The sequence below is a fragment of the Hetaerina americana genome, unplaced genomic scaffold, assembly GCF_022747635.1.
Source record: "Hetaerina americana unplaced genomic scaffold, ioHetAmer1.1.p SCAF_12, whole genome shotgun sequence".
In the NCBI taxonomy this organism is placed as follows: Eukaryota; Metazoa; Arthropoda; class Insecta; order Odonata; family Calopterygidae; genus Hetaerina; species Hetaerina americana.
Genome location: NW_027286292.1, coordinates 4,977,913 through 5,003,671, shown reverse-complemented (window position 1 = coordinate 5,003,671; position 25,759 = coordinate 4,977,913). Strand labels below are relative to the sequence as shown.

Here is a 25,759-nt window from a genome sequence, read left to right as displayed (position 1 = left end):
CATTGCATTATTACTATTTCTTTTCTAGTACCACAACTTACAGTTATACTAGATTAACATTTATGCCAGATCTGGCCTACCAGTAACTTTCATGAAAAATTTTTTTAAAAATTCTTTACTACATTCTACAACTGAAATACATATGCATGTAATTTGTGTGTGTGTATATATACACACACATATACATACACACGCACACACAAACACACATACATATACATACATGAATGTATATAACCAAGTACATTCATACACAAACACATATTATATATTAGAATTTATATTTTCAGGCTCATATGAAGTGCATAGCTATTCAAAATTTTCAACATGGTTTACAAATTCTTCCCAGAAAATTTCATATGAATTTACAAGACAAAACTCCTCACAATATTTAACAGGACACCATCAAAATATAATTTAGGTCTTCTGGGTTCAATAAGTGTACGCAACACTAGCAGTAACACTTCAATAATTATGACAGAATTATTTATTGCCAAATAATCAAATTTCTTACTGGACAAACTATAGAACTTCATAACACCAAAAAATTTTTGTTAAGACAACATAACCATTCATAATAAGATATAAATCATTAATGCATCTCTCAAATTCACCTAGGCAGAGACATGTCAGTAATAAACATAACACAGTAAGTATCTACATGCAACAGCAATTTTAATACACTGTAAACAAGACCTATACTTTTATAAATCATTTCCATTTTATTTGATTGAAAGTGTTTGTGGCATGAAAAGGACAGAGAGAACATGAGGAGTAAATAAATGAGTCATTAAATAATGTGGTTTGGTTACATCTGCAATGACAATTATAAAAGCAGTCTTAGGAACAAAAGCGTACGTCAGAAATACTGCTTAAATGCTGAGGGGAAACAAGTATTCATCGTCAATTAGAATGAAAGAAATTAGTGAATGGGAATAAATTACCTGAAATACCTTTTAAATGAGCTATTTTGGATGTTACCTACCACATAAGGGAATGGTATGAAGGGTATGTATGTACACCATTACACAATAAAAATCATGATAATAATACTTATAAGAGGTAAACAAAACTTAAATGCACATAAGTGAAATAATAAATAATCAAAGTAGACATCATCACTAAATTAAATTATTGGCAAGGAAAAATAAAATTGAGACATCCTTAGCAAGAGTGTAGCTTCTTACTGAAAGTACCTTGCAGTTACCTAAATTACAGGTAAACCAATTTTTTTTAAATTCGGAATATTACAAATTAATCAGCTAAATTAACACATTTTTCATCTAAACATTTTTTGGCACTGAAATTTCTCGAAAGCCAAATACCTGTGAAGAGCCTTTTTCACAATATTGATCTCAGCAATGATATCTTTATCATTTGGTACTATTTTCAGTGCTGATGTAAAATCTTTTAGGGCCAATTCATACTCATTCAATCTGGAAAGGGCTTGACCTCTTCTATACATAGCTTTAACATTTGTGCAATCATGTGCAAGGACCTGAAAGAAAAAGTCTTCATGAACATGATTAAGATTCAGATTTTATCACCCACACAGACAATGCATTCCATATATATATTATTATTATAAGGTATTCTACTAGTTAGGGTAGGTTTTTGAATGGACACACCTACCAAATAAATATTTTGTGACTCCTAACAAAACAATCCAGCAACCTAGTCTACATCAGGTCCCTCTTCATCTCTGAGTACTTCTTTCCTCCCTTCATCCTGTCCGACATACTTATCCTGTTCCTGCCCTTTCCTTGTTTGCCAAACATTCTCCCCTCTATCACAGTCTTCAACATCCCACTGCCGATCAATATGCCCTTTGTCCATTTTTCCTGCCTCCATAGGATTTCTCCCAACAAATCCCTCTCTTTGCCCACCATACCAAGTACTTCCTCATTTGTTTTCTTCTCGGTCCATTTCACCTTCTCCATTCTTCTCCACACCCACATTTCAAAAGCCTCCAGTCTACATCAATCCTCCTGCTTCAATGACCCTGTTTCTGTGCCGTACATAGCCACGCTCCATATCAAAATTTTTATGAGTCTTTTCTTAATATCCTAATTTAATGTCCCGGTCATCAACTCCCTCTTCCTTTTGAAAGCCTCTTTGCCTGGTGCAATTCTTCTCCTGATTTCCCTACTACTTGAACTTAGTGTTGGTCCAAAACACTTCCGCAATAAATAAACTGTTCTACCTGCTCTAGTTGTTGCCCTCCTATTTTAATGTTTAGCTTAGCCTTTTTCTTTCTGGAAAATCGCATTACCTTTGTTTTATTAATATTGATTCTCATCCCATACCTGTCGCACTGAATTTCCAATTCACTCAGCAATGCTTACAACCCCTTGGCTGACTGACAAACTAAAGCTTGGTCATCAGCGAACCTAACTGATTTTACGAATTCCCCACCGACTTTCATTCCTACCTCCAGTTCTTCCCATGCCTCTTTAACCATTTCCTCCACATATACGGTGGCGGATTGGCCTCCTGTCCCTCCAATCTATTCCTTTTTTCTTCAATATACTCATTATTTTTTCCCCAATTCACTCTATCAAATGCTTTTTTGAAATCTACGAAACAGGCAAATACGTCCAGATTGTATCCTCTTGATTAGTGATCTCATTACTGCAATGGCATCACGCGTACCTCTCCCCTTCCTAAACCCAAACTGATCATCCCCTTAGTAATCATTTGCCCTACTCTCTATCCTTTTGTTGATGATCCTGAGAATAACTTTAGCTGCGTGGGATATCAAACTTATTGTCCTGTAGTCCTCACATGATGTAGCCTTTACGTTTTTCGGAAAATGCAATAACACTGATCTCACAAAGTCTTCCAGCCAGATTCCCTCCTCATAGATACTACGAATCAGTCCATATAGCCTCTTCCTCCCACATTTTCCTTAACATTTAAGTAGTTCCGCAGGAATGTTATCCACCCCCACAGCCTTATTTAGTTTCATCTCCCTTAATGCCCTTTCTATCTCATTGTCTAGTATGCCTGGACCTAAGCTGTCTTCCTCTAAGTCATTTTCTTTCTCAATGTCTAACTTTGTTGGTCGAAATTCTTTACTATACAGTTCTTCTATATATTCCTTCCATCTCTCTTGGATCTTTTCTGTGTCAACTATTATCTTACCTGCCTTATCTCTAACTGTTAGCATATATCTTCCCTTCTTATTTCCCGTTAGTGATTTACCCTTGCTGTAGAGCACACCAATTTCACCCTTCCTCTGCAAACTTTCCATATCCTCGCACTGTGAGTACTCAGTACGACAGTACTCAGCTCTTAACCGTCATCCATGATTTTTTCTACAGGCTTCTGATACTCCTTCTCTTGTCAATCCATGTAATGCTTCTACATTCAATTTCCTAACCCACTGTCCCTGCCTTTTCTTCTTGACACAGATTGATGTCCGCAAATTGAGGTCCGCATCCGCTCCCTGGAAGCTGCACGATTTGACCACATTGCTCCTAAACCTGTGTCTAACCAGAATATAATCTAACAGATACCTTCCTGAGTCACCTGGCATTTCCATGTATACCTGCGCCTCTTGTGGTGTCTAACCCAAGTGTTGGTGATGACTAACCCCTGTCTCCTGCAGAACTCAACTGCTTTCTCCCCGCAGTCATTCCTCGTGCCTAAACCGTAGTCCCCCACCTCATCACCATCCCTCCCTTGGCCTACTGTGGCATTCCAATCCCCGATCACTATCACATGTTTTCCTGCAGCAACCCACTTGATTATGTCTTCTAACTGTTGGTATATCCTATCGACCTCTTCCTCCTTATGGTTGCTCGGAGACATGTATACTTGAACAACGGGTGGTGTCCTAATACCCCCCGCCACACGCCCTTGCGGCGGCTTGCGGGGTATTAAGTAGATGTAGATGTAGATGAACAATGACCAAGTTCGTCAGTTCTGCTTTTATCTCTACAAGTAATATTCTATCTGCTGCCTGTTCTATGGTGACTACGCTTCTACATACCTTTTTATTTAATATTATGGCAACTCCTTGTCTGTTCTCGTCCCTGCCACTGTATATTATTCTATAATTATCACTCCAGGAATCTCCGCTATCCTTCCATCTCATCTTGCATAGACCTAAAATATTTATATTTCCCCTTCCCATCTCTAGCTTAATATTCTCCAGTTTCCCTGTCCTCAACATTGTCCTAACATTCCACATTCCTATTCTAACTACTTTGGTCTTCTTCTCCCCCTGTGTCTTCTGACCTGCTGCTGTCGGTTTCCCCTTGCAAGGGTTTTGTGGGATGACAACCGCAGGAGCCTTCCCAAATTTTTGGGATTCGACAGTAAATAAACATTGACATACATTTCAATGCAAAAATTTCAGAGTGTAAAAATCATTCGCCGAAAAATCAGGGTACATCTTATGGGCCAGGAAATATGGTAATTGATTGGTGAAAATGCTTTAAAAGGAGGAAATAAGTTGCCCTTTTACAAACTGCTGGCTCCTCTTTTGCTTTTATCATTTTCGAGTTAACTGTAGACCTATTTCCCAGGACCTGTCAGACGTACATCCAAAATGCTTTTTTGTTTCCACGTATCCTCAGTAATGACTCTGTAGCATACATTTTAGGCAATTAGACTCCCATTCTATAAAAAAGTAAATTTTTCTTTCAGGCTTCTTATTATAGGCCCCATATTTGGAAAACCTACTGCTCTGTGGTCACTAATTCTTTTAATAGTGCCAAAGTTAAGACTTTTTCGGGCCTGTTCCTTGCTAACAAATCAAGAATATTAACACCCTGTATTGGTGAAATAACAAATTGATGCATGGAGATTAACATAAAGGAATGTAAAAGCAACTCCCGGGTATCTTGGTCTTTACCAAGACGTGTTTCGTGATTTTTGCTAAGATGGAAAAAGAGCAGTATTGTTCGGTAATTCGCTTTTTGTTTTTGGATGGGAAGAAATGTAAGGAGATAAAAGCAAAGTTGGATGCTGTTTATGGGGACACTTCGCTATCTATGACCACAGTTAGATATTGGTTCAACGAATTTAAACATGGGCGAACATCTGTTTTTGATGAGGAGCGACCAGGATGCCCGGCAGACGTGGTTACCCAGGAAATCATTCAAAAAGTACATGCCATGATTCTCGCTGATCGATGAACGAAAGTGCGTGAAGTAGCAGAGGCCATGGGTGTGTCGACCAGAACGGCAATTAATATTTCACATGATAAGTTGGCGATGAAAAATTGTCAGCCCGATAGGTGCCGCGATTGCTCACGGTAGACAACAAACACCAGCACATTCATCCGGAGTTGTCGCCGCCAAACTGCATGAACTACGTTATGAATTGCTGCCGCACCCCCCGTATACACCGGATCTGGATCCCTGTGACTTTTTCTTATTCCCTAACAAGAAGAAATGGCTCGCGGGAAAAAAATTTAGCTCAAACGAGGAAATTATCGCCGAGACAGAGGCGTATTTTGGAGAGTTCAACAAATCATACTTTTTGGAGGGGTTAAAAGTTGGCCGGAACGTTGGTAGAAGTGTAACTTTCTAAAAGGGGACTTTGTTGAAAAATTAAAAAATTTTTTTTGAAAAAATGGTTTCTTCATTTTTAACTTAATGAACTGCCCTTGTATTTGTAGTACTGAATTATCATTGTTGCCCAGCAGCCTGTAAAATGCGCATACATAAATCCATTTGGATTCAAGACTTTTTATTGAGCACCTAACACTTTCCAAACTGTTACCAGGAATTGCCTCAGCCCTACTGACAAGATTTTTTTACGGCAATAAATACGCCACCCCTGATTCTATGTACTCTGTCATTTCTCTAAATGGAAAAAGATTTTGGGAAAATTTCCGCATCAGAAATATCAGTGGATAATCAGCTTCCTGTTCCAATAATTATAACTGCACCTGAGCTTTGAATAAGGTGATCATATTTAGTGATTTCATTTTTTTAACTATGGCAATTAACTACCCCCACAGATTATGTTTCCTTAACAATATGGTTGCTTGAATATTTAAACAGGATTATGCTCTTGTTATGACTGATTCCCAGATAAAATTTTCTGTCTGATATTATCTGGTTCATGTTAAGTGACCTATTGTATGCATCTCTAGCTAGGGATGCATACAATGGGTCACTTAATCAGCATTACTTCATTTAAAGCTTCATTATTTGGCAAGGAGAACTTTAGAGATCCAATATTTTACCTACATACTGTCCTAAACTTTAATCTAACAAAGCCCTGCAGTGCTCAAATATCCTACCCACTACACACCTGGTCACATCAGATGTGTAGTGAACACCCGAATGATTTAAGGGGTTCCTACACAATTAGATTGCTGGCTGAAGATTGACAAAGGAGGCCCCAATATCCCTGCAGAAATTACACAACCTATGGTTATTGCCTTCCCCTCGGCTCCAAACCAGAGGTCCAAGATCAATCATTGGGACAAGGCTACAGATTGTGAGTATCACATCAACACCCTCGATACTACCCACCCACTTCACTTCTAAGTCCAATTCCCTGAAGGAATGAGGAATCTCTCAAAGTCCGTGGTCTACGACATTGTTGATGCCAACATGAGCTACGACCCACAGCCTGGTGCCCTTCTTCACCTGGGAAATACCGCCACTCAAAATGCACCAGGCTGTCAGGTACTCACACACACCTCATGGTCTGCCCTTTCCCTCAATAGGACCATTACATATCTGATGTTACTACTGCCTATCACTAGAATCCCCCTTTCCAATCTGATGGTTCCTTCTGGGTAGTGCTCTTACAGGGGCACAGACAGGGGCTGCAGATACAATAGGGTTATCCTCTGATACCACCTGATATCTATTGGAGATAGGGATGAGGTTTTGCCTATGAATCTTCCATCCCTCGCCGCAGCCTCAACTTCTCTCCGCTACTGCACAAGATGACCTAATTTCTCATTCCATAGGATGTTGCCTCTCCCTCATCATAAAACTGGACTCTGGGCAGCCTTTCAATCACTCTGTGGCTCGTTTAATATGGACGAACCTGTGAAGTCCCATTGGCAAGGCAAGTTTTTGCAATTCCACTCATAGTTATGCACTTCTACAGAAGAGTAGCCTTCCCTTAAAACCTTTGATCAAAGCTCAGACACGATACCCTCCAACGCAGCGATACAAGCCCTTAGAGCCATACATTCACCAGCACAGCCATGCATCATGACAGAAGACCCAGTAGAAGCAATTCTAATTCTATGCAAATGCCAAAATTTTAAACAAAGGTAAGGTTAACAAGAAAATGAACCTTACAAATTTAATAAAAAATAATTTCCTAAGGCTCAATGAGCGCTAATTTAACATGCAAATTAATTTCACTAACCTGCTTAACTAATAAACAAATCCACAAGCTATTTATGATTATGGATGAGAACACAAGATTTGAGATCAGTTACTGTGTATGTGGAAGGCACATGGCACCGCAAGATTTATACGATCGACAGACTTGAATACAAACTAACACTCCTCTTCACCAACCAGCTAGTATTTCACACATACAAATGAGAAATAACTGTTATGCACTAAACTTGGAAAAAAATAACGAATAAAATATTAATTAAATAAAATATAAAACACTTATTGCTACAGCTACAAAACAGCTAGAAGTTGGTCATTTATACAACTGAATTGGTGTGATTTTGAAATTTTGTCGCATCCAACTCATTCTCCCAATCCTAAGTTACATTTTCTTATTCCCAGAACTCAAAAAACCACTCCCAAGTCTAATTTGACAACAAAAATGACGTGCTTCAAGAGGAGGAACTATAGTCAAAATGAGTGTCTTTTACTTCGGATGAAAATTAATATGTAGTAATTTTGCTGAGTAAAAAACATTCACCTTGACCAGGACTCAAACCCTCATTCCCTAGATTTCCATTCAAGTGCTTTAACTAAGCTCCTAAGGCATCATCTTCCTTACAATGTTAATTTCCAGTAATAAGAGCAATTGGTTAAAGCACATGGATGCACATTGGCGGAATCTAAGTTCAAATCCTGGTCAAGGCAAATAATTTTTAGACTGTGATATTTCTGCATTTCAATGCTCATCAGTGGATGACTCCGTTGAAGTAAATGTCGTGGCATCTCCCAATATTCTTTAAACGGTCAATGGAAAATTACACTCAAATTCTATTTCCCTCAACTGCCACAATTGTTACACATAACTTTGAACTATTCTTTGATGAGTTCAGTCATACAACATTACACTGTCTACTTGAATTCAAAACTCGTCAAGTAGTCAAATTCAAATAACTCGAAAAGAAATAATTTCCATTACCTTATCACAAAGTCCAATTGCATCTTTATACTGATTAAGCCTCAACTTCACAGCAGAGAGGTTCAATAAGCAGTTGTGCATTATTTCATTTGTAATTTTCGAATCAGATTCTTTCAAATCAGATGATGATAAGCTGTAAAATAATACATATACATCAGACAACAACAAAAATACAATGACCAGTAATCAAAAATTTAAAATTCACTGCAATGAAAGCTAACAGAGAACGGGTATAACCAATATTAAGAGTGAGTGAGAGTTTATCCATATTCCATTTGATGAGAAGTCTAAACGTATTGCATTAAATTGATACCATTTAGTGACAGAAATGATAGAAGAGTGGGAGAAAGCAGATTGAAATGAAAGGGGTAATTATGCACGGAAAGTGTAGGATAAAAAAATTATGTTAAATGGTATTAGCATAATTCAAAGCTCTTTAGAAAATATGCCTAGACAAAAATGTCCATGAAGGCTGAGCTTAAGTAATCTTCCTGGTAGTATGTGATGATCAAACAATACTCAAACTTTCCTCCAGCTGGAGTTAGATCTTCATCTTCCACATGCAAAAGTCACAACATAGATAAGATTTCCTGCATTTGTTAGAAAAATACACATAAGCATCTCAAAGACCATCACAATAAATTGTAGATGAAATAATAGTTTTTTAATTCATCCAAAAGCAGCTATTATTAATTCTTTCAATTCTAGTCAGATCTATGAGACAGTACCTTAATTTAGCTTAGAAGTAAGTGGAATTACAAAGTCAATGATGTCATTCACTTCAATATGTTATGTAAATTCCATGAAGTTAAGCCTGAGACAAAAAAAAGTATCTCAGTTTACCACAAATGGAGAAGGTACTGTTTTCATGTAAAAACTCAACTTTGGGATTTCAATGGAAGCATCTTTTGACAACTCATTAACACATTTTGACTATTTTTGGAAAGACTTCAGTTATTTGTGAAAGCAGATTAACGAGAGCAACACAAAATTTTCATTTTGATCAAAAGCAGATGAACTGATTGGATTTTGGCCAAAACCTAACCAACCACAATTATCATCTTCTCAGGCTTTCTTTTTAATATATGCCAGTGAACCACCAGAAAGCAATTGAGTAAAAAAGATCTGAGAACTACTTTTATCAAAACTGTGGGGAAATTCCACGGAAGAACTAAAAAGGCATGGGCATAATTCTTCACAGGATCTTTCTCATAAAGCAAAATACTCATTCAGTGAAAAAATTTTTCCCATTTAACTTAATGCAAAATATGATAATGTGTTCCATGTCGAAAAAAATAAATCATGTCCAAGGTTTATTCAAAGAAAATTATGCAGAAATTGTTTAGGATTGTAGGTCATCTTTTCTTCTATAGTAAAATGAACCAACCTGGATACGAACTCAATTTGTTAACACTAAAAAGATTCAAAATAATTAGTTTATTATTTATGATACATTCCCGTTCCCTTTTTACTAGAAAGCTGTCTCAAGAGAAATTTGTTTTTGCGGACATTTCAAAATTTTGTGAAAATGTGACTTATCATATCATTTTCAAGGTGAATGATTTTTACACTCTGAAATTATTGCATCCTATTTTAAAATTTAACTTATCTTTCCTGTTTTATAAAAATCAGTTAACCTTTGTTTTATTTACATTTGTTCTCATCCCATTAATATCGCATTGACCTCCTAATGCACATTTAACTCTCTCATTAGTCTGACAAACTATTCGTAAAGCTTGATCATCCACAAACCTAACTGATTTTATAAATTGTTCACCGACCCAATCTTATCTCCAGTTCTTCCCATGCTGTTTTAACTCTATGAAATATAAAATTGAAAAAATACATATCTTAACTACCATAGCCCCAGCAACTTAGATTAGTTATACTTAGGGCCATTGAATACAGCTTTATTCTACAATCCCTATATATAGGTAGTTCAGTCAATCTTTTTGCTACCCACTACCATGTAAGGCAATATATGCACCTTCTTGATATCAGAGATACAGAGCAAGGATCATATGCTATGAAACCACATCCTACATTTAATATACCTGCCCTTAGGTAGCAAGAAGATGCAACAGGTACCCTGACTCTCTGTTTTTAAAGCCCAAGGAGATCATCGAAAAATCTAAACTGGTGGCTTTAAATAAAGTGATGGTGACCACACAAGGGTTGGATGGAGTGAACCACTAGGTCTAGCTGTCTTTGAGCCATCTTTTGTGGGAACACCATCAATCTCAATCAAACCCTATCAAGTTCAGCCAATGATCTTCGTAAAAATTATGTACTAAAATATAATTAAATTTGCAATACAAAAAACTAACTTACCAGTCCAAGTACCTCAATGCTTTCTTATATTTCCTTCCCGCATCCACAAAATTATTTTTGGCAAAATAATAATTACCAGAGTCTTTTATTTTGCTGATAATATCTATCACTTTTTCAGTCTGCAAAAAAATTTTTGGACATTAACCATGTGAGACAATATAAGCCCAAATGATGACCACGCGAAAGTAACACAAGAAGAGCAGTTAGCAGTCGTGCAACTTTGATTCATACAAGAAACCAGCATGGAATCTAGTTCCTTATAATTTCAGCTGACGAGGGGTACCAAATCAAAAATATTTAAACAAAAAGTAGATAATTAGACTCATATTTCCACCGTTTTTAACAATGCTAAAACATACGCAAAAAAGTTTGCTGTATTTCCTACTTCAGAGCATTGAAAAATTCATAAAGTGACCATGAAAAAGAAGACTTAGAAGGAAAGTTCCTTGGCTGGTGATTAAACAATTATCGCATCAGTAGCACTAATAATCACACAAAATAACCTATCTGAAGAAGGTGCTAAATAACCTACCTCAAGGTGTTTTACCTGCCAAGTAGACCTCTCCAGGGAAGAATTAGCCTCTATGATGATGCTATCTTGGCATATGCCAGGCAAGGCCATCTCTTACTACATGAGTATTCAAAACATATACATAAAATACATATGTATGTGTGGGTGTGTGTGTGTGTGTGTGTGTATGACTATTTTTAGTTATAATTAAGTGCTTATGATACCTCTGATGTCTTGACTTTTACTGAAGATGAGGTAAAAAAGTTTTTGCATAAAATATATTGCATTGGAATATGCGTTGAATGCCCTCTATACTTAAGGAATTCTGTGAAGGTAGTGCCCACCTGTTGCTGTTCTGTCACAGTTACATTTTGGATTTGATTTCAGGAAATTTGAAAACTCACCTTTAATGCCATAGCATGTATATTCAATGTTTACCTTTTTCATTGGTAAAATCAATTTCAATTTAAAAATTTTTATATACTACCCTTTATAAAGTTAGCAAAGTAATGGACAAAAACACCTCAAAATTGTGGTGATAATGCTCAAAATTGACCACAAATGCTCAGTTGATTAGCAATGAAAGCATCATTAATTGGATATTGTTAGCGCTAAGTGTAAATGTTGTGTAATGATATTATTACTGTAGATGTCTAATTCTTATCAATTAAGCTTGATTAACAATGATAAAGTTCATAACAATCATGAAAAACTAATAATTCACATTAAACATCGCCTTTGTCAGCTTTGCACATCCCTGTGAATCATTCTCTCCAGGCATTTCCAAAAAAATAAGACTCCAAGATTTATGGCAGCTCTACTCACCTCCAAATCACATATACTAGCATCCATGTCCTCAGGCCAAGGTGGGTAAATATCTTGGGTGACATCACATTCTTTAATTCCCAAGTCTGACTGTGGATCAAGTTCACCGCAATCATATATCAAACACTTCTGGAAGTGAAAATTCAGAGTATAGACATAAATTGTACATGGGCAAAACATTCAATGGTAGGAAGTCATGTCAAGTAATAGCTTGATGAAATTTAGAGGTTATTCCACCCAGCCAATCATGCTGAAATGTGTTTGTACATCACTGGCCTCAAAGTTAGCTCAAAATATACGTATTTAGGTCCAATGAAGAATCAAAACATAGAAGAAGAATGACCAGTAGAATTTGAGTAAAAATATGCTGCAATCAGTATCAGAAAATCAGTTTTCATTCCATTCTAGATTAATATACAGACAAAGTTTTAGAAATGATATCTATTTAAGCCAAATAATAAATACCATAAAGCCTCATTTCAAACAATTACAAACTGAAACAATTAGACTAGCTCTAGCAAACAGAAATTATCTATTGTGGGGATAGTGGAGTTTTTGTATAAAAAAAGACGCAGAAATGTGATGCCTTTTCAATAAATATCAATAGCTTTGTGCCATTCAAATATTTATAGCAGCTCAATTTCTGAGGGAATATTTAAAAATTAGCTACAAGTAACTGTGTACTAGTCATGGGGCCAGACCATGAGATCAAATACTAATGAATTTCAATTTGACAACACTAATAAGCAGGAAAAGTCATGCTTTTGGTCACAGACAGCTCCTAGCAGTCATAAATTTACGATATTTCAAATTAAACAGGTTGAAATAACAAGGCCATACTGTGAAATTTTTACTATTGAAGAGGCTAAAGGACAGGATTCTACATTTTGTTCAAAGATTCTGGCCACAAAAATCGGACAATTTCTTCAGATTTTGAATGCTTAACATTTAGAGGTAGATGTGGTGGTGATTTTAATAAAATAATTTTTCCTCTAATTTATGACATTTCTTTTTCAACAGTGGTGGTGTAATAACGTCCTTGCCTGCCAACTGAGAGGTCGCATGTTCGATTCCCACCTACAGGTATATGGTTTTTCCTACACCTAGGAGTTGGGTGTATGTAATTGTCAAATTGTTATATCAATGTTCAAAGTCCGATGTAAAGGTCAAAGTGCTGTATTTGGAAAATGCAAAATGAGTAAATAAAAAGTGAAGGACATATTGAGAAATGAGCTTTCATAAAATATCAAAAATGTCAATAAAGTATTGCAACAACCATTATTATTATTACAAACAAGAAATCCTCCACCAAAATTAGGTAAAAATTAGATATCACGTGGTAGCATATACTGGCAGTTGACACAACTGGTAGCCCTGCTCAAGATGCCTCCAAGATGAATATACCAGAATCATTTCTCCCTACTTTTAATCAGATTCACATTTGAATCCGTCCAATTGCAAACTTTAAGATATTTCACTGAATTTTCATAAATTAATTGAATTTATATTTGATAGATTCTACCTAATGCTAGTGTACTTGAACTAATTATTTACTCTAATACATCTTATATTATAACAGGTCCAAACTGCTCGGAGCAATTAAATTTAAGTATCATTAACGTATAACATGCTAATCAAATAAATGACTACAGGAAATAGCAATTATTACTAGGTGCCAAGCCCACTCGAACTACAGCCATTGTGACTTTCACTTTATTCCACTAACCAAATGAAAATTTTAATTCTAATTTGTGCCTCAAAACATCCTTCTCAAGAATTCCAACTGCTACAGAAATGCTATTTCAAAATCTCTCAGCCTAATGTTTTGTTAATACATAAATCCATTATTTTCTTACATTTGAGGAGTAGTAAATGAATTTTGGTAGTTCATGATATAAAAAATTCAATTTTTAATAGAAAAACAATAAATCACCAGTGAAAAAGAAACAAATTTTTTAATACAAAAATACCCTGTCAATAATTTTTTACTGTGAAAATACAGTGGGAAATTGGTTTGATGCAATGTATTCATGTATGATCCAATATTTAAAGGAAAGGAGCAAGCTGGTAAACATGAGCAGCATAGACAAAGCAGTGAATATCATTGAAAGAGTTTGTCTTAAACTTGCATAAAGACCTGCGTATAATGAACATTTCAGGTTCAAGTACAGGCAAGTATTGTCAAAAAACTAATAAATGCAATTAAAGTTGCATTTGATTTTAAGTATAACATCATGTTTACACAAATTTCCATTAGTTTTACCAAGTTCATTTGCTAAAACTTGGAACTGAAGAATTAACTGCATACATTTGAAGCATCAAATCAGTACAATAATTAACTATTATTGAAATTCTTCGGTATTCAGAAGTATTATTTATCTGCACCATATGTGATTTCTGTTCCTATCACTTTAAATTACTTACCACAGCAGGGGAATCATTTTCTGTTTTAACATTTCCAATTTCTTTGATAATTCCCAATCCTTTCCTGACTTGGCCAAAAACAACATTATGGCCATTTAAATGGGGGCATGGGCCAATGGTAATAAAAAATTGGGAACTGTTAGAGTTTGGTCCAGCATTAGCCATGCTAAGCATTCCTCCAGTTAAGTGCTGAAATTAGCATAAAGATAGAGCTCTAAATAATTAAAAGAGAAAGTGCATGTCAGTAGTTTTAAGACTATAATACACACCTCTAGTTCAAAATTTTCATCTTCAAATATTAAACCATAAATACTTTCTCCTCCAGTACCATCAAAGTTAATGATATCACCACCCTGGATTATGAATTGATGAATAGCTGGAAATAAAATGCATCAGTTTATCAATCAACTAATGGCTCTCACATAGATATTTAACTTAACAACAGTAATGCAATTTAAAAAATTGTACATTTTAAACCTTTAAAATGTACATAGAGATATAACACTAAACTACAAATTGAAATAATATTAGAAGACAATGATAAAAATGCTCTTTATATCAACTATATGAGATCAAGTACCATATCGGTTGAGCTAATATATATCTGATGAGTAAATACTCTCAGCATAATAATCCCTTTCTACGATGATTTTACCAACTGAGCATATAAATGCCAATTTATTACACATATATACCGAAACTTTGTAAAATCCATCATGAATTTTAATAAAGTGTCCAACTTGGTACTCCTAAACCATTTGCTTCAAGAGACTAAAGTGTATGGATGAGTCTACATTATATTTAACAGAGACTTTATTACATTTTTGCATGTACATGTATTTCATCAACGCAAAGGATTTTATTATGGAGACAGCAATTTTGCCATCCACAGTTTTTTAAAAGTCATGAACAGATTTTGTAAATAATTTTATTATGATGTTTCATTTTATGTATAGAGATTTGCCATCTTAGAGTCTTCTATGGATATTTAATTTAGTTATCAGTTAATTTCCCAGTGCTCTTGGGTAAAAATGGTGACTTCCAATTTAAAATTAACATTATTGAATAGATCTATTACGTACACCTCTTTTCTTAACACATGCTTTCAGCATGTCTTCATTGTTTTTAAAGCTTCATTTACCACCTTTAATTACCATTATCCCAAGTGTAAAGATGACATAAATAAATGGCCTCAAATCAAATTGAATTAGGCTCTTCAATGCATGATACTTGAATCAGATGAAATATGGCTGCCAAATAATATCAGAAAAGAGATGACTAGTTGGGTGGAAGAAGGGACTTTAAATTCTCAATCTCGCCCCAATAAAGTTGATAAATAAATTAACAAAAAAGATAAAAGCTTAAATGGTCCACATTGTTCATATGTTCAGCTTATTGAACACCATGTACATCCCCAGATTCCCATGTTTACCAACCTAAAGAAAATACAAATGGGTCCACTCTTGGATATAATATATGAAGCAAAAGCCTTACATAAAGAGACATAGTATCATCTGCTATCATGAAATCAACTTTTTGGCTAAAACAGGCCAGACCAGATTCATCTGTAGAAAAAAAAAGGGGTCTAAATTTTCTCTAGGTTAGATGGCTATAGCAGGTATAATTTTTCGGGGCTAAAAATGTTTAAGTGCCCAACATCTGCCAATTCTTCTCCAGTAAAACATAAGCATACTTTGATTCAAACAGCAACTCTAATTAGCATTAAATTATTTAGAGTTCTAAATATCAAGATCTACAACTGATTACTATTTCTAAACAACCAATAAAATAAAATATAATTAAAATAAATACAAAGTAGGTGAAAACTATATTCATATTCCTGCTTCCAAGCACCCACTCCCCCTATTTATTTACTCTCTTTGTACATCACAATACAAACTAAATCAATCACAGGCACTTTTGAGAAGTGCAATATAATTTAGCAAACAAGATTACTTTAATACTAAGTTAAAAATTAGATTTTTGTTCTATTAAAATTTTGAAATAAATAATTTAAAAGGCCTTGAGAAGAAAGTAATTTAGATTCCATTTTCTCATAATTTAATCAATATTATATCAAATTGCCAAATTCATTATAGCTCTTATCCTTCATGAAATTATTCACAGCATACATATATGGAATGTGCAAATATGTTCCATGCATATGTGTAGACCTAAAGACAACTTAAGTTCGTGAATAGGAAAAAAACAGTAACAAATAAATAGAGCAAAAAGCTGAAATCAGAAGAAAGAGAATTCAGAAAACCCAGGAGGAAGAATTGTTTCACTCAAGTATTTGAAATTAAAGTATTGGAAAGGAAGCTGAGCGTTAAGGAAGAATAAGATGATATAAAAAACAACATTATAGTAGTGTTGAAAAAGGAAGTATGGATTATAATTCAAAGAAGAAGAAAAAATGAACCACCCAGGGAATGATGGACTAAACATATAACCAAATTTGAGAGATAGTTGAGGCTGATACTATGCAGATTTCCATTATATTGAACAAGGAGGAATCAAATAAATTTGCATTTCCACGTAATAGAATTTGTTAGAAACAGTTATTTGCAAAGAAAAGCTATTTGCTAGATACATAAAAAGCTATTCTCTGGTAACACGAAGTTATTTCATTCTTTCTTGTCCATTATTCAACCAAATCTGAAGTTTGGTTTACTATGTAAAAAACAATATTTAAACAGTAATTTTACCACACATCTCAACAAACGCTACCATTAAACAATGGCCAATAGGTCATGTCCAAAAAAAATTATAGGTGGCAAAATCAAGTCAGAAAATTTATACCATATAATGACAATTTTATTTTGCTTTTTTTTAGGTAATCTACTGGTTAAGGTAGGTTTTGGATATACACAACTACCAAATAAATATTTTATTTCTCCTATCAAAACACAACCTAACATCCTCTCTACAACAAGTCTTTCTACATCTCTGTGTACTTCCTTTTTCCCTTCATCCCGTCCAACATCTGTATCGTTTTCCTTCCCTTTCCTCATTTGCCTAAAATTCTCCCCCTATTACAGTCTTCAACATCCCACTGCCGATCAATACTACCTTGATCAAAAATTTCCCGGAATTTATTCAGAAAATTAAAAATACAAGTTTATTCATCTAAATCCATATTGTCCCCTTCAAAGTAATCCCCATCGACTGCAACACACTTATGCCAGCGCTTGATCCAATCCTCGAAACATTTTTTATATTCGGTTTTCGGTATGTCCATCAGTGCTTCCTGCGATTTTTCCATTACTTCCTCTCGGCTGCTAAAACGCGTTCCCCGTAATGGTTTTTTAACTCGATTGAACAGAAAGAAATCACAGGGAGCCAAATCAGGTGAATTCGGTGGCTGTTGGATGGTATTTGTTGCATTTTTCGTCAAAAAATTACGAATAATGATAGCACTGTGCGACGGTGCGTTATCATGGTGCAAAATCCACGAGTTTTCTGCCCACATTTCTGGTCTCTTTCGGCGAATTGCTTCACGCAAACGTCTCATAACGCCCAAATAATACTCTTTGTTTACTGTCTGGCCTTCTGGCAAAAATTCATGATGCACTACACCGTTGTAATCCATGAAAACCGTCAGCATTGCCTTCTTTTTTGACTGAAAACGACGTGGTTTTTTTGGTCTCGGCTCATTTGGTGAACGCCATTCACTTGCCTGATGTCTGGATTGCGTGTCGTACTCATAAACCCACGTCTCGTCTCCAGTAATGATCCTTTTGATGAATGTGGGATCGGATTCAGCCTCGCAAATCATGTCTTTTGCGACGTCAACACGGTCTCTTTTTGAGGTCTTTTGGCGCACCAACTTTGCTGCTACACGACGGAAACCCAAATCATTAACCACAATGTCTTGGGCGGATCCATAGGCAATGTTCAAGTCCTCCGCTATTTCTCTGATGGTTAATTTGCGGTTATTGACCAACATTTCTTTTACTTTATCAATTTTTTCACCGACTTTCGATGTCGATGGTCTGCCACTGCGTTCATCATCTTCGATTGACTCACGACCACTTCTGAACCGCTCGTGCCACTGGTAAACGACCGTTTTTTTTTAGAGAATCGTTGCCGAAACACTTTTCCAACATTTCCAACGTCCGTGCGCCACTAAATCCGTTTTTTACGCAAAATTTAATACAAGTTCGTTGTTGCAAATTTAAATCCATTTCTGAAATTGTAAAAAATCGCCAACACACACAGAGATAGATGTACTCTTGGCTACGTAACTTTTGCAAATGTCAAGTTATGACACTAAGATTTAAAGGGAATATCAACAACAGATGTACCAATTTAACAAAAAAAACAGAACTCAAATCGGAACGATGGGAGCGCCACACGGTGGTTATTCCGGGAACTTTTTGATGAAGGTAGTATGCTTTTCCTCTATTTTTCCAGCCTCCCCATGATTCATCCCAACAACCCTCTCTCCTCTACCACCATACCTAGTACTTCTTCATTTTTTTCCTTTCACTTCATTTCACCCTCTCCATCCCTCTCCACACCCACATTTCAAAAGGCTCCCATCTACTTCCACTCTTGCTTAAGTGACCACACCATATGTAACTATGCCCCATATCACAGTTTTGATGAGTCTTTTCTTGACATCTTGACTCAACATCTCCGTCATTAACTTCCTCCTCCTTGTGAAAGCTTCTTTACCTAGTGCAATTCTTCCCCTTATGTCCCAAATGCATTGACCATTTTGGTCCAAAGCACTCATTAGATACGTTAACTGTTCCATCTGCTCTAATATTTCCAAAACCCAAACTTATCATCCCCAAGTAATCATTTGCCCTGCTCTCCATCCTTTTGTTGATGATCCTGAAAGCAACTTTAGTTGTTTGGGAAATTAAACTTATTTTTCTGTAGTCCTCACATGATGTAGCCTCTACCTTTTTCTGAATAGGAACTAAAACTGACCTCAAAAAGTCTTTCAGTCAGATTCCTTCCCACAATATCCGGTCCCAAGTATCCGGTCTGGCCTAGAAATGGCGGTAGTTTGAAAATATCCCTGCATTAGAAAGTATGCAATCTATAAAGCATAAGTTTCAAGTTTGAAGACACCACGTTGTTTAGTACTTGTTTGGCAGCCATCAATAGTGAACGTTTTCAGTGAATTTGTGAAAATGAAGAAAATTGGTCATCATTATGTGATACAATACTTTTATTTGAAAGGCCTCAGCCCTATCAATATAAAAGCTGAACTGGATTCTACTCTGAGTAAGTCTGCTTCTTTGTTTACTACAGTAAAATATTGGGTAGCAGAGTTTAAAAGAGGCCATATAGCTGTCAAAACGAGCATCGCATTGGTCAACCAAATGAGGTACCACCCCAGAAACGATGAAGAAAATCCACAAAGTGATCCAGGAGATCCTCTATTGAAAGTGCACGAGCTAGCAGACATAGTAGGCATTTCAAAAAATGAGGCACATCGCATATTAACTGAAAATTTGGACAAGAGAAAGCTGTGTGTAAGATGGGTGCCGCATTTGCTCACACTAGAGCAAAACCAGTGTCGTGAAGATGTTTAAATTGAGTGTTTAGCAAAGTTTCACAGCAACAAAGCAGAATTTTTGTGCCATTTCATAACCATGGATAAAACATGGGTCCATTACTTCACACCCGAGACAAAAGAACAATCAACACAATGGATTCAAAAAGCAGAACCGGCTCGAAAGAAGGCGAAGACCGTTTCGTCTACAGTCAAGGTCATGGCATTTGTTCTTTGGGATGTGCATGGGATAATATTCATTGACTATCTTGAAAAAGAAAAAACTATCAATGACGAGTATTGTGCGAACTTATTGCAATGTATGAGCAAAGAAATCAAGCAAAGGAGGCCGCATTTGGCTAAGAAGAAAGCTGTTTCATCAAGACCACGAGCTCACAAATTCGTTATTCCAATGGCCAACATTCATAAAATTACAGTTTGAATTGCTACCTCATGCACCCTATTCTCCAAATTTAGTCCCCTCAGATTATTTTCTGTTCGCAAGCTTGAAAAAATGGCTCCATGGTCAAAGATTTTCTAACCATGAAGTGATGCTAGCAGTTAATGGCTATTTTGAGGAGCAAGACATTTCTTATTATAAAAAGGGTATCGAACTCATTGAACATCGCTGGGAAAAGTGTATAGAGCTGAAAGGAGATCATGTTGAGAAATAAATACGTTTTTCTCCAAAATTTTTGCTTTTTCTTTGTTGGGTCGGGTACTTTTGGGCTTACACTCGTATTATAATATGAATTAACAAATTTTCATCACCAATCTATACCTAGAAAATGAAAAAGCAATGTTATGCTAATATAACACATTGATATATGATGAAGTTTTCTTCTTGAAAGTAACATTAACTAAATGTTTATACAAGACAGAGAAGTTATGCTCAATGTCATACTCCTTTTCATGTATTGCAATTGCTGCAGCACATTAGGAACTTCCCACTCTTAACTTCACAACTGATTGTCCCAATAAAAGCAGTGAGAATGAAAAATTACTGTAATTATTGTAGTGGAAGATTGGAATGTACTGCTATAAGGGAATGATGGGAAAGACATATGGGTTAAGAATTAGGAATTACCACAGTAAGGTCCCAGTTTTGAAGTCGAAATAGTTCAACAATGAAGAATCCCAGCAAGTAGCACACTACAGATCAGGTAAATATTTTAAGTACCAAGAAAAAGAGTGGGGTACCAGTTAGAATACATTATATGTTTCTGGAGATTTTAGGACAGAATCATCAACTCACATAACTCCTGAGATGGATTTAGAATTATCATGATTTAATTTTCATGAAATACGATTTAAAATTATAAAGGGTTAGAAAGAGGTAAAAGAGAGAGAAACTACAGTGTCAATGTTTCAAATGGGAAAGAAAAAATAACAAATAAAAGTTAAATAAAAATCTAAGCTATAATAAAGGGATGGCAATTTAAAAGAAAAGGTGGGCAGACCATAGAAATGGGTCGGAAAAAACTGCAGGGGACTGAGAGATGATGAAGAGGATTAAAGAAAGAAGTTTATCATAGAATTGGAGAGGATATTGCACATTGAACTATAGCATGAGTCAAGAAACCTGGATACTAGGAAATTTGGTGGAAAGAACTGAGCATGAATAAGTAGAAATTTTAGAAATGGAAATGTATAAGCACAAGGTTAGAATGCAAGAGAATTATCAGGACAAAGAACATGTAATGGAATAGAACAGTAGACTGGAACGCTAGGCAGCTTATTCAAAACCTGTGCATAAACCACATATCACAGGTAAGAGTAAAAGAGGAAGAATTGGGACAGAAAATGATAGGCTGGTGTGGCCGTCATTGCTATTGCTTTTTACTATGAACGCTAACATTATGTTGAGGATGGAATGGGAAGTGCTCCAGTAGGGAATAAGAGTGGGCAGCAAGATGACTAAGCCAGTTTGGCTCACAGATGACCAAGCAGTAGTCAAACAGCCACGGGATTGCAGTCAAATTGGAGTCCTTTATAAAGTCAATGGGGGGAAATGGCACGACAATCACAAAAATCCAGAGTTATGAGATTCTCAAGAAGTAGAAAGGCTGAGAGAAACATCAAATTAGAGGGAATTAACTAAATTAGGTAGATCAGGTCATATATTTTAGAGAGAATATGAAAAGATAATAACTGCACTAAAGAAAGAAGCATTCACAAGAAAAAAGGAACCGATGAGAGGTATGTTACATAAAGATGTAGAGAAAAGGGAAGTAAAGACAATATGGATAATAGCACCACATGGTTTCAAAACCTGGCTTAGAGACAAGAGAATGATTGTCGAGGCTTTTGAGATGTGTAAATGGAGAAGTATGAAGAAAACAAGTTGAACAGAGAGAAAGAATAAATGACAATGTTTCATGGTGGAAGGAGAGATGAAGTTGCCAGATAAAAATTTGAAGGAGGGAGAAAAGTTGGGTTAAGGAGATATTGAGAGGCAGTGGAATGTTGAATGCAATAGCAGAAGGGAGATGTATTTAACATGGAAGAGATTAGACTTTTTGGATAGTATGAAGACAGTTAGGACATACAAAACATTGAAAAGGGATGGTATATGGTAACCAAGAAGGATTTCACATGATAGTAATAGAAAACAGGTATTTAGGGGCCACCCGAAATCTACAATTAACAAAGATGGCCTAAGCATGAAATACAGTCTACGCTATTGCAAGTACAAAATAGCACCAATCCCAACTCCTATATAAGATAAATTCTTTCACAGCTTGCAACTCCTCTTTTCCTTCTAACCATTATCGACATATCTCTCCCACTCCATTATACTTAATGCTTTGCTACCCTCTTCATCATCAATTATTCCTTCAACCTATTACTGGCTCCCTACTTTCCTCACTTCAACCCCTTCATCCAAAACTACATTGTTTACCTCACCAAGCAACATATTTCCTCAATTCCTGCATCGCCAAAGTATCTAATTTCTTTCCTTAAAGGCCAAGTTTCGGAACCCTCTAACCTAAATAGATCTTTAGATACAATTAAAACTACAATGAATGTAATGTAGGTGGCGCTATTAGAAAAAAAGCAAAAGAAAGAACCGGTACATTGATCGCGAGGTGTGAAAATCATGTACTTCGGCATCCAAATCACTAAGTACTAGGTATTACGAGTTACTCCAATTTTTTTCTACGACAGACCAGTTCGCCTCGCCCAGGCATCGAACATGTATGCAACATAGCACAACAAATGTGCTCGCGGAAAAAAGCCCTGATGAGGATAATGGACCGGAATGGCAACACATTCGAATATTGAAAAGGGCAATTCCACCAGCCGATAAATTAACAGAATTGTTCGAAAAACACAGACAAAATTAAGTATATCCGCACCCTAAACCTACCTTTATGGAAAATTGTTCCCTTGTAATGCAAAGGACGACCCATCACGCCAATTCCTATTTCGCCTGTACAGAGAGCACGAAAATTTTCTACTGTTTTGGGAACTACATTTTTAAACAGTTCTAGAACGACTCTTCCGGCTGCGGAGAAAGTATTACAATTAAAATTCATTCTAAAAATGACATTTGTTACTTCGTCACCACAAAATATCGCCAAAAAAATATCTTCAAGATTTTAAAACTTAGCGAAAGAAATAAAATTTTAGCTTAAGTCAGGTAAACTTACCTTTCTCATCCCCAATCATAATATCTAAATAAACAAGAGGATTACCGTCCCTTATCTGGTCCATTCTGATAGTAAAAATCATAAAACAGCCGTAGTACCGGTAGAAGACTCGTATAGAGTCATGTCATTTACTTGAGGAAACTGAACGAAATAATGAAACAACAAACAGAAAGCCTACTGTTGCTTAAAAAGCATAGCTTCGTCACTTCTTTTAATGGCATCATTCTCTGCTTTTAAATACACCATTACACGATGGTGGGAAATTAGTCTTGAAATAATTTTTCATGACGAGCGTAATCAGCTTATTTCCTCTAGTCATTCTTCAGGGTGATAATATTTACCAAAGCCTTTTCACCTGTAGGCAGCCCTACGAAGAATTACGTTACTCTAAGGTTTTCGGATTTCAACTGATTCCAAGTGTCTCGCTCACGCATATATGTATAACAACCCTCGCCGTAAAAAATAAACACGCCACCAGGGCGTTATAGGAATTCTTGGCGGCAAGTTCAACTCAGTGCAGTGTTCCAAATTGTATTCGCAGATACATTTGAAATAATAACGAATTTACTAATATGATATGATATTCTTGTGCTGTCACTATAAACGCTATATTACGAATAGAAATGTTGTATAAAGTGCATATGACACGACAAAATACCCAACCCCTTGGTAGTGTGAATGAATTACTAAGGTAGCCCTTTCTTATTGGCAACTTTTTATAGAATAATTTTAGTACATCCACCAAATGTATTCCTTTAGCTAGGAACTAATTTAAAACAAAATTTTATCCTAATTTTGCGACGCAAATACATGTATCGTCGCATTTGAAATTTACATATTTCGACACTTTTTGTTGTTTCTCGGTGTTTCCGGATGAAGGCGGAGTAATTACGATGTTAAATTCCACACGACGTTTAATATTAGTACCAACACTGTTTAAAGTTTGCCAAAATGTGTCGATATTGATATTGGTAGTTACTGAGATACGTTCTGAAAAGTGAGGTTACAAAGCTATCATTTTCATCAACAGATTCAAGTCCCCATGGATAAATTCAATAACAATACGAAAACGCCCGTATTGCAATTTCAGTGGGCAAGAAGGATTTGTCATGAAGAGTAAAGTTTAGGTAGTATAATGGCCTGAATGGAACAACTGTTTATAGTAGAAAGAAATGGAACATATTTTCAAGGGAAATATGACACAGCATATATATTTAAAGTAGATCAAGAATTGCCCAGTGAAGTAGATTTTAATTTGATTGATATCGACCACACATGTATCAGTATTTGTATCACTTAATCAAAAGTGATACAAAATCAATTAGATGTTTAGCAGAAGATTGGTTGATTTATTATAAACTATTGGAAAATATTTTTCTGGAGAAGATAAATGGAATAAGAAAGTTTTTACTGTCTAACTTTTCAAAAAATTTGACCATTTGGTTTAATCAAAACAATAAAAAATTATGACTAAAAATTTAACGTACAAATTAGTAGTAGTCTAGTTGGTAGAATGTTGGACAACTGACTGGAGAGCTCAAGTTCGATCCCTGGGGAGGCCTCTGGATATACCTTCAGCTTCGTCCAAACTGTGCTTTTTAGGGTATCAGAATTTCCTGGGAAATCATAAACAGTGCAGGAAAAGGACCTGGCCCCCTACCCTGACATGTGAATGTTTCATGCCTTTGGGATTTGTGCTAGGTGAGCTTTACCCTCACCGATCAAACTGAACTTTAGGTTATTTACTGTGGTTTTGATATGCATATGTTTTCATAATATTTTTAATATTAGGAAACCAAAAACTTTAATATAATAATTAGTTTTAGTATTTTAAGTTAAAGCAATGATCCATTAGATTGCCTGATTTTATTGTTTGGTGCTAAGTTACTTAAATCACAGCTGAAGCTGTTAGAGAAAAAGTTCTTGAAGTATGAAAATGTGGAGACTCGCTTGATTGACTGCAGCAACACTTGTCTCAGCATTTGACAAATGCAAAGCTAGAGGTGGATGCAGTGAACATTATGACAGCAGCAACCGAGGTGCTACATGACTATGCTGATAATATATTTATTGCCAATCGATCATTATCTATTTGTTGCAGCCATGAGAGGGCTCTATAATGAAGACAACTTTTGCTTTGCATTTATAAAAAGTGAGCTGGGTGCAAGTACCAAACTGTGAGACATAAAAATGCTTCCT

At 35.8% G+C, this 25,759-nt stretch overlaps 1 protein-coding gene across 3 annotated transcripts; it reads right to left on the bottom strand.

Annotated features, from left to right (window-relative positions):
- Window positions 1-232: 232 nt before the first annotated feature.
- On the bottom strand, window positions 233-23,942 carry Cyp40 (Cyclophilin 40). Of its 3 annotated transcripts, none has more exons than XM_071582965.1 (8): window positions 23,561-23,942; window positions 23,278-23,415; window positions 14,665-14,771; window positions 14,396-14,584; window positions 11,972-12,100; window positions 10,636-10,754; window positions 8,305-8,437; window positions 233-1,498 (listed from the first exon to the last, which is right to left on the bottom strand). In XM_071582965.1, the coding sequence occupies exons 1-8, from the start codon at window positions 23,640-23,642 to the stop codon at window positions 1,280-1,282; spliced, it is 1,116 nt and encodes a 371-aa protein (XP_071439066.1). In that variant the 5' UTR covers window positions 23,643-23,942; the 3' UTR covers window positions 233-1,279. The 3 variants fall into 3 exon arrangements, with proteins under 3 accessions (XP_071439066.1, XP_071439067.1, XP_071439068.1); XM_071582966.1 differs by having other exon boundaries at window positions 11,972-12,097; XM_071582967.1 differs by lacking the exon at window positions 14,396-14,584.
- Between the last annotated feature and the right edge of the window lie 1,817 nt (window positions 23,943-25,759).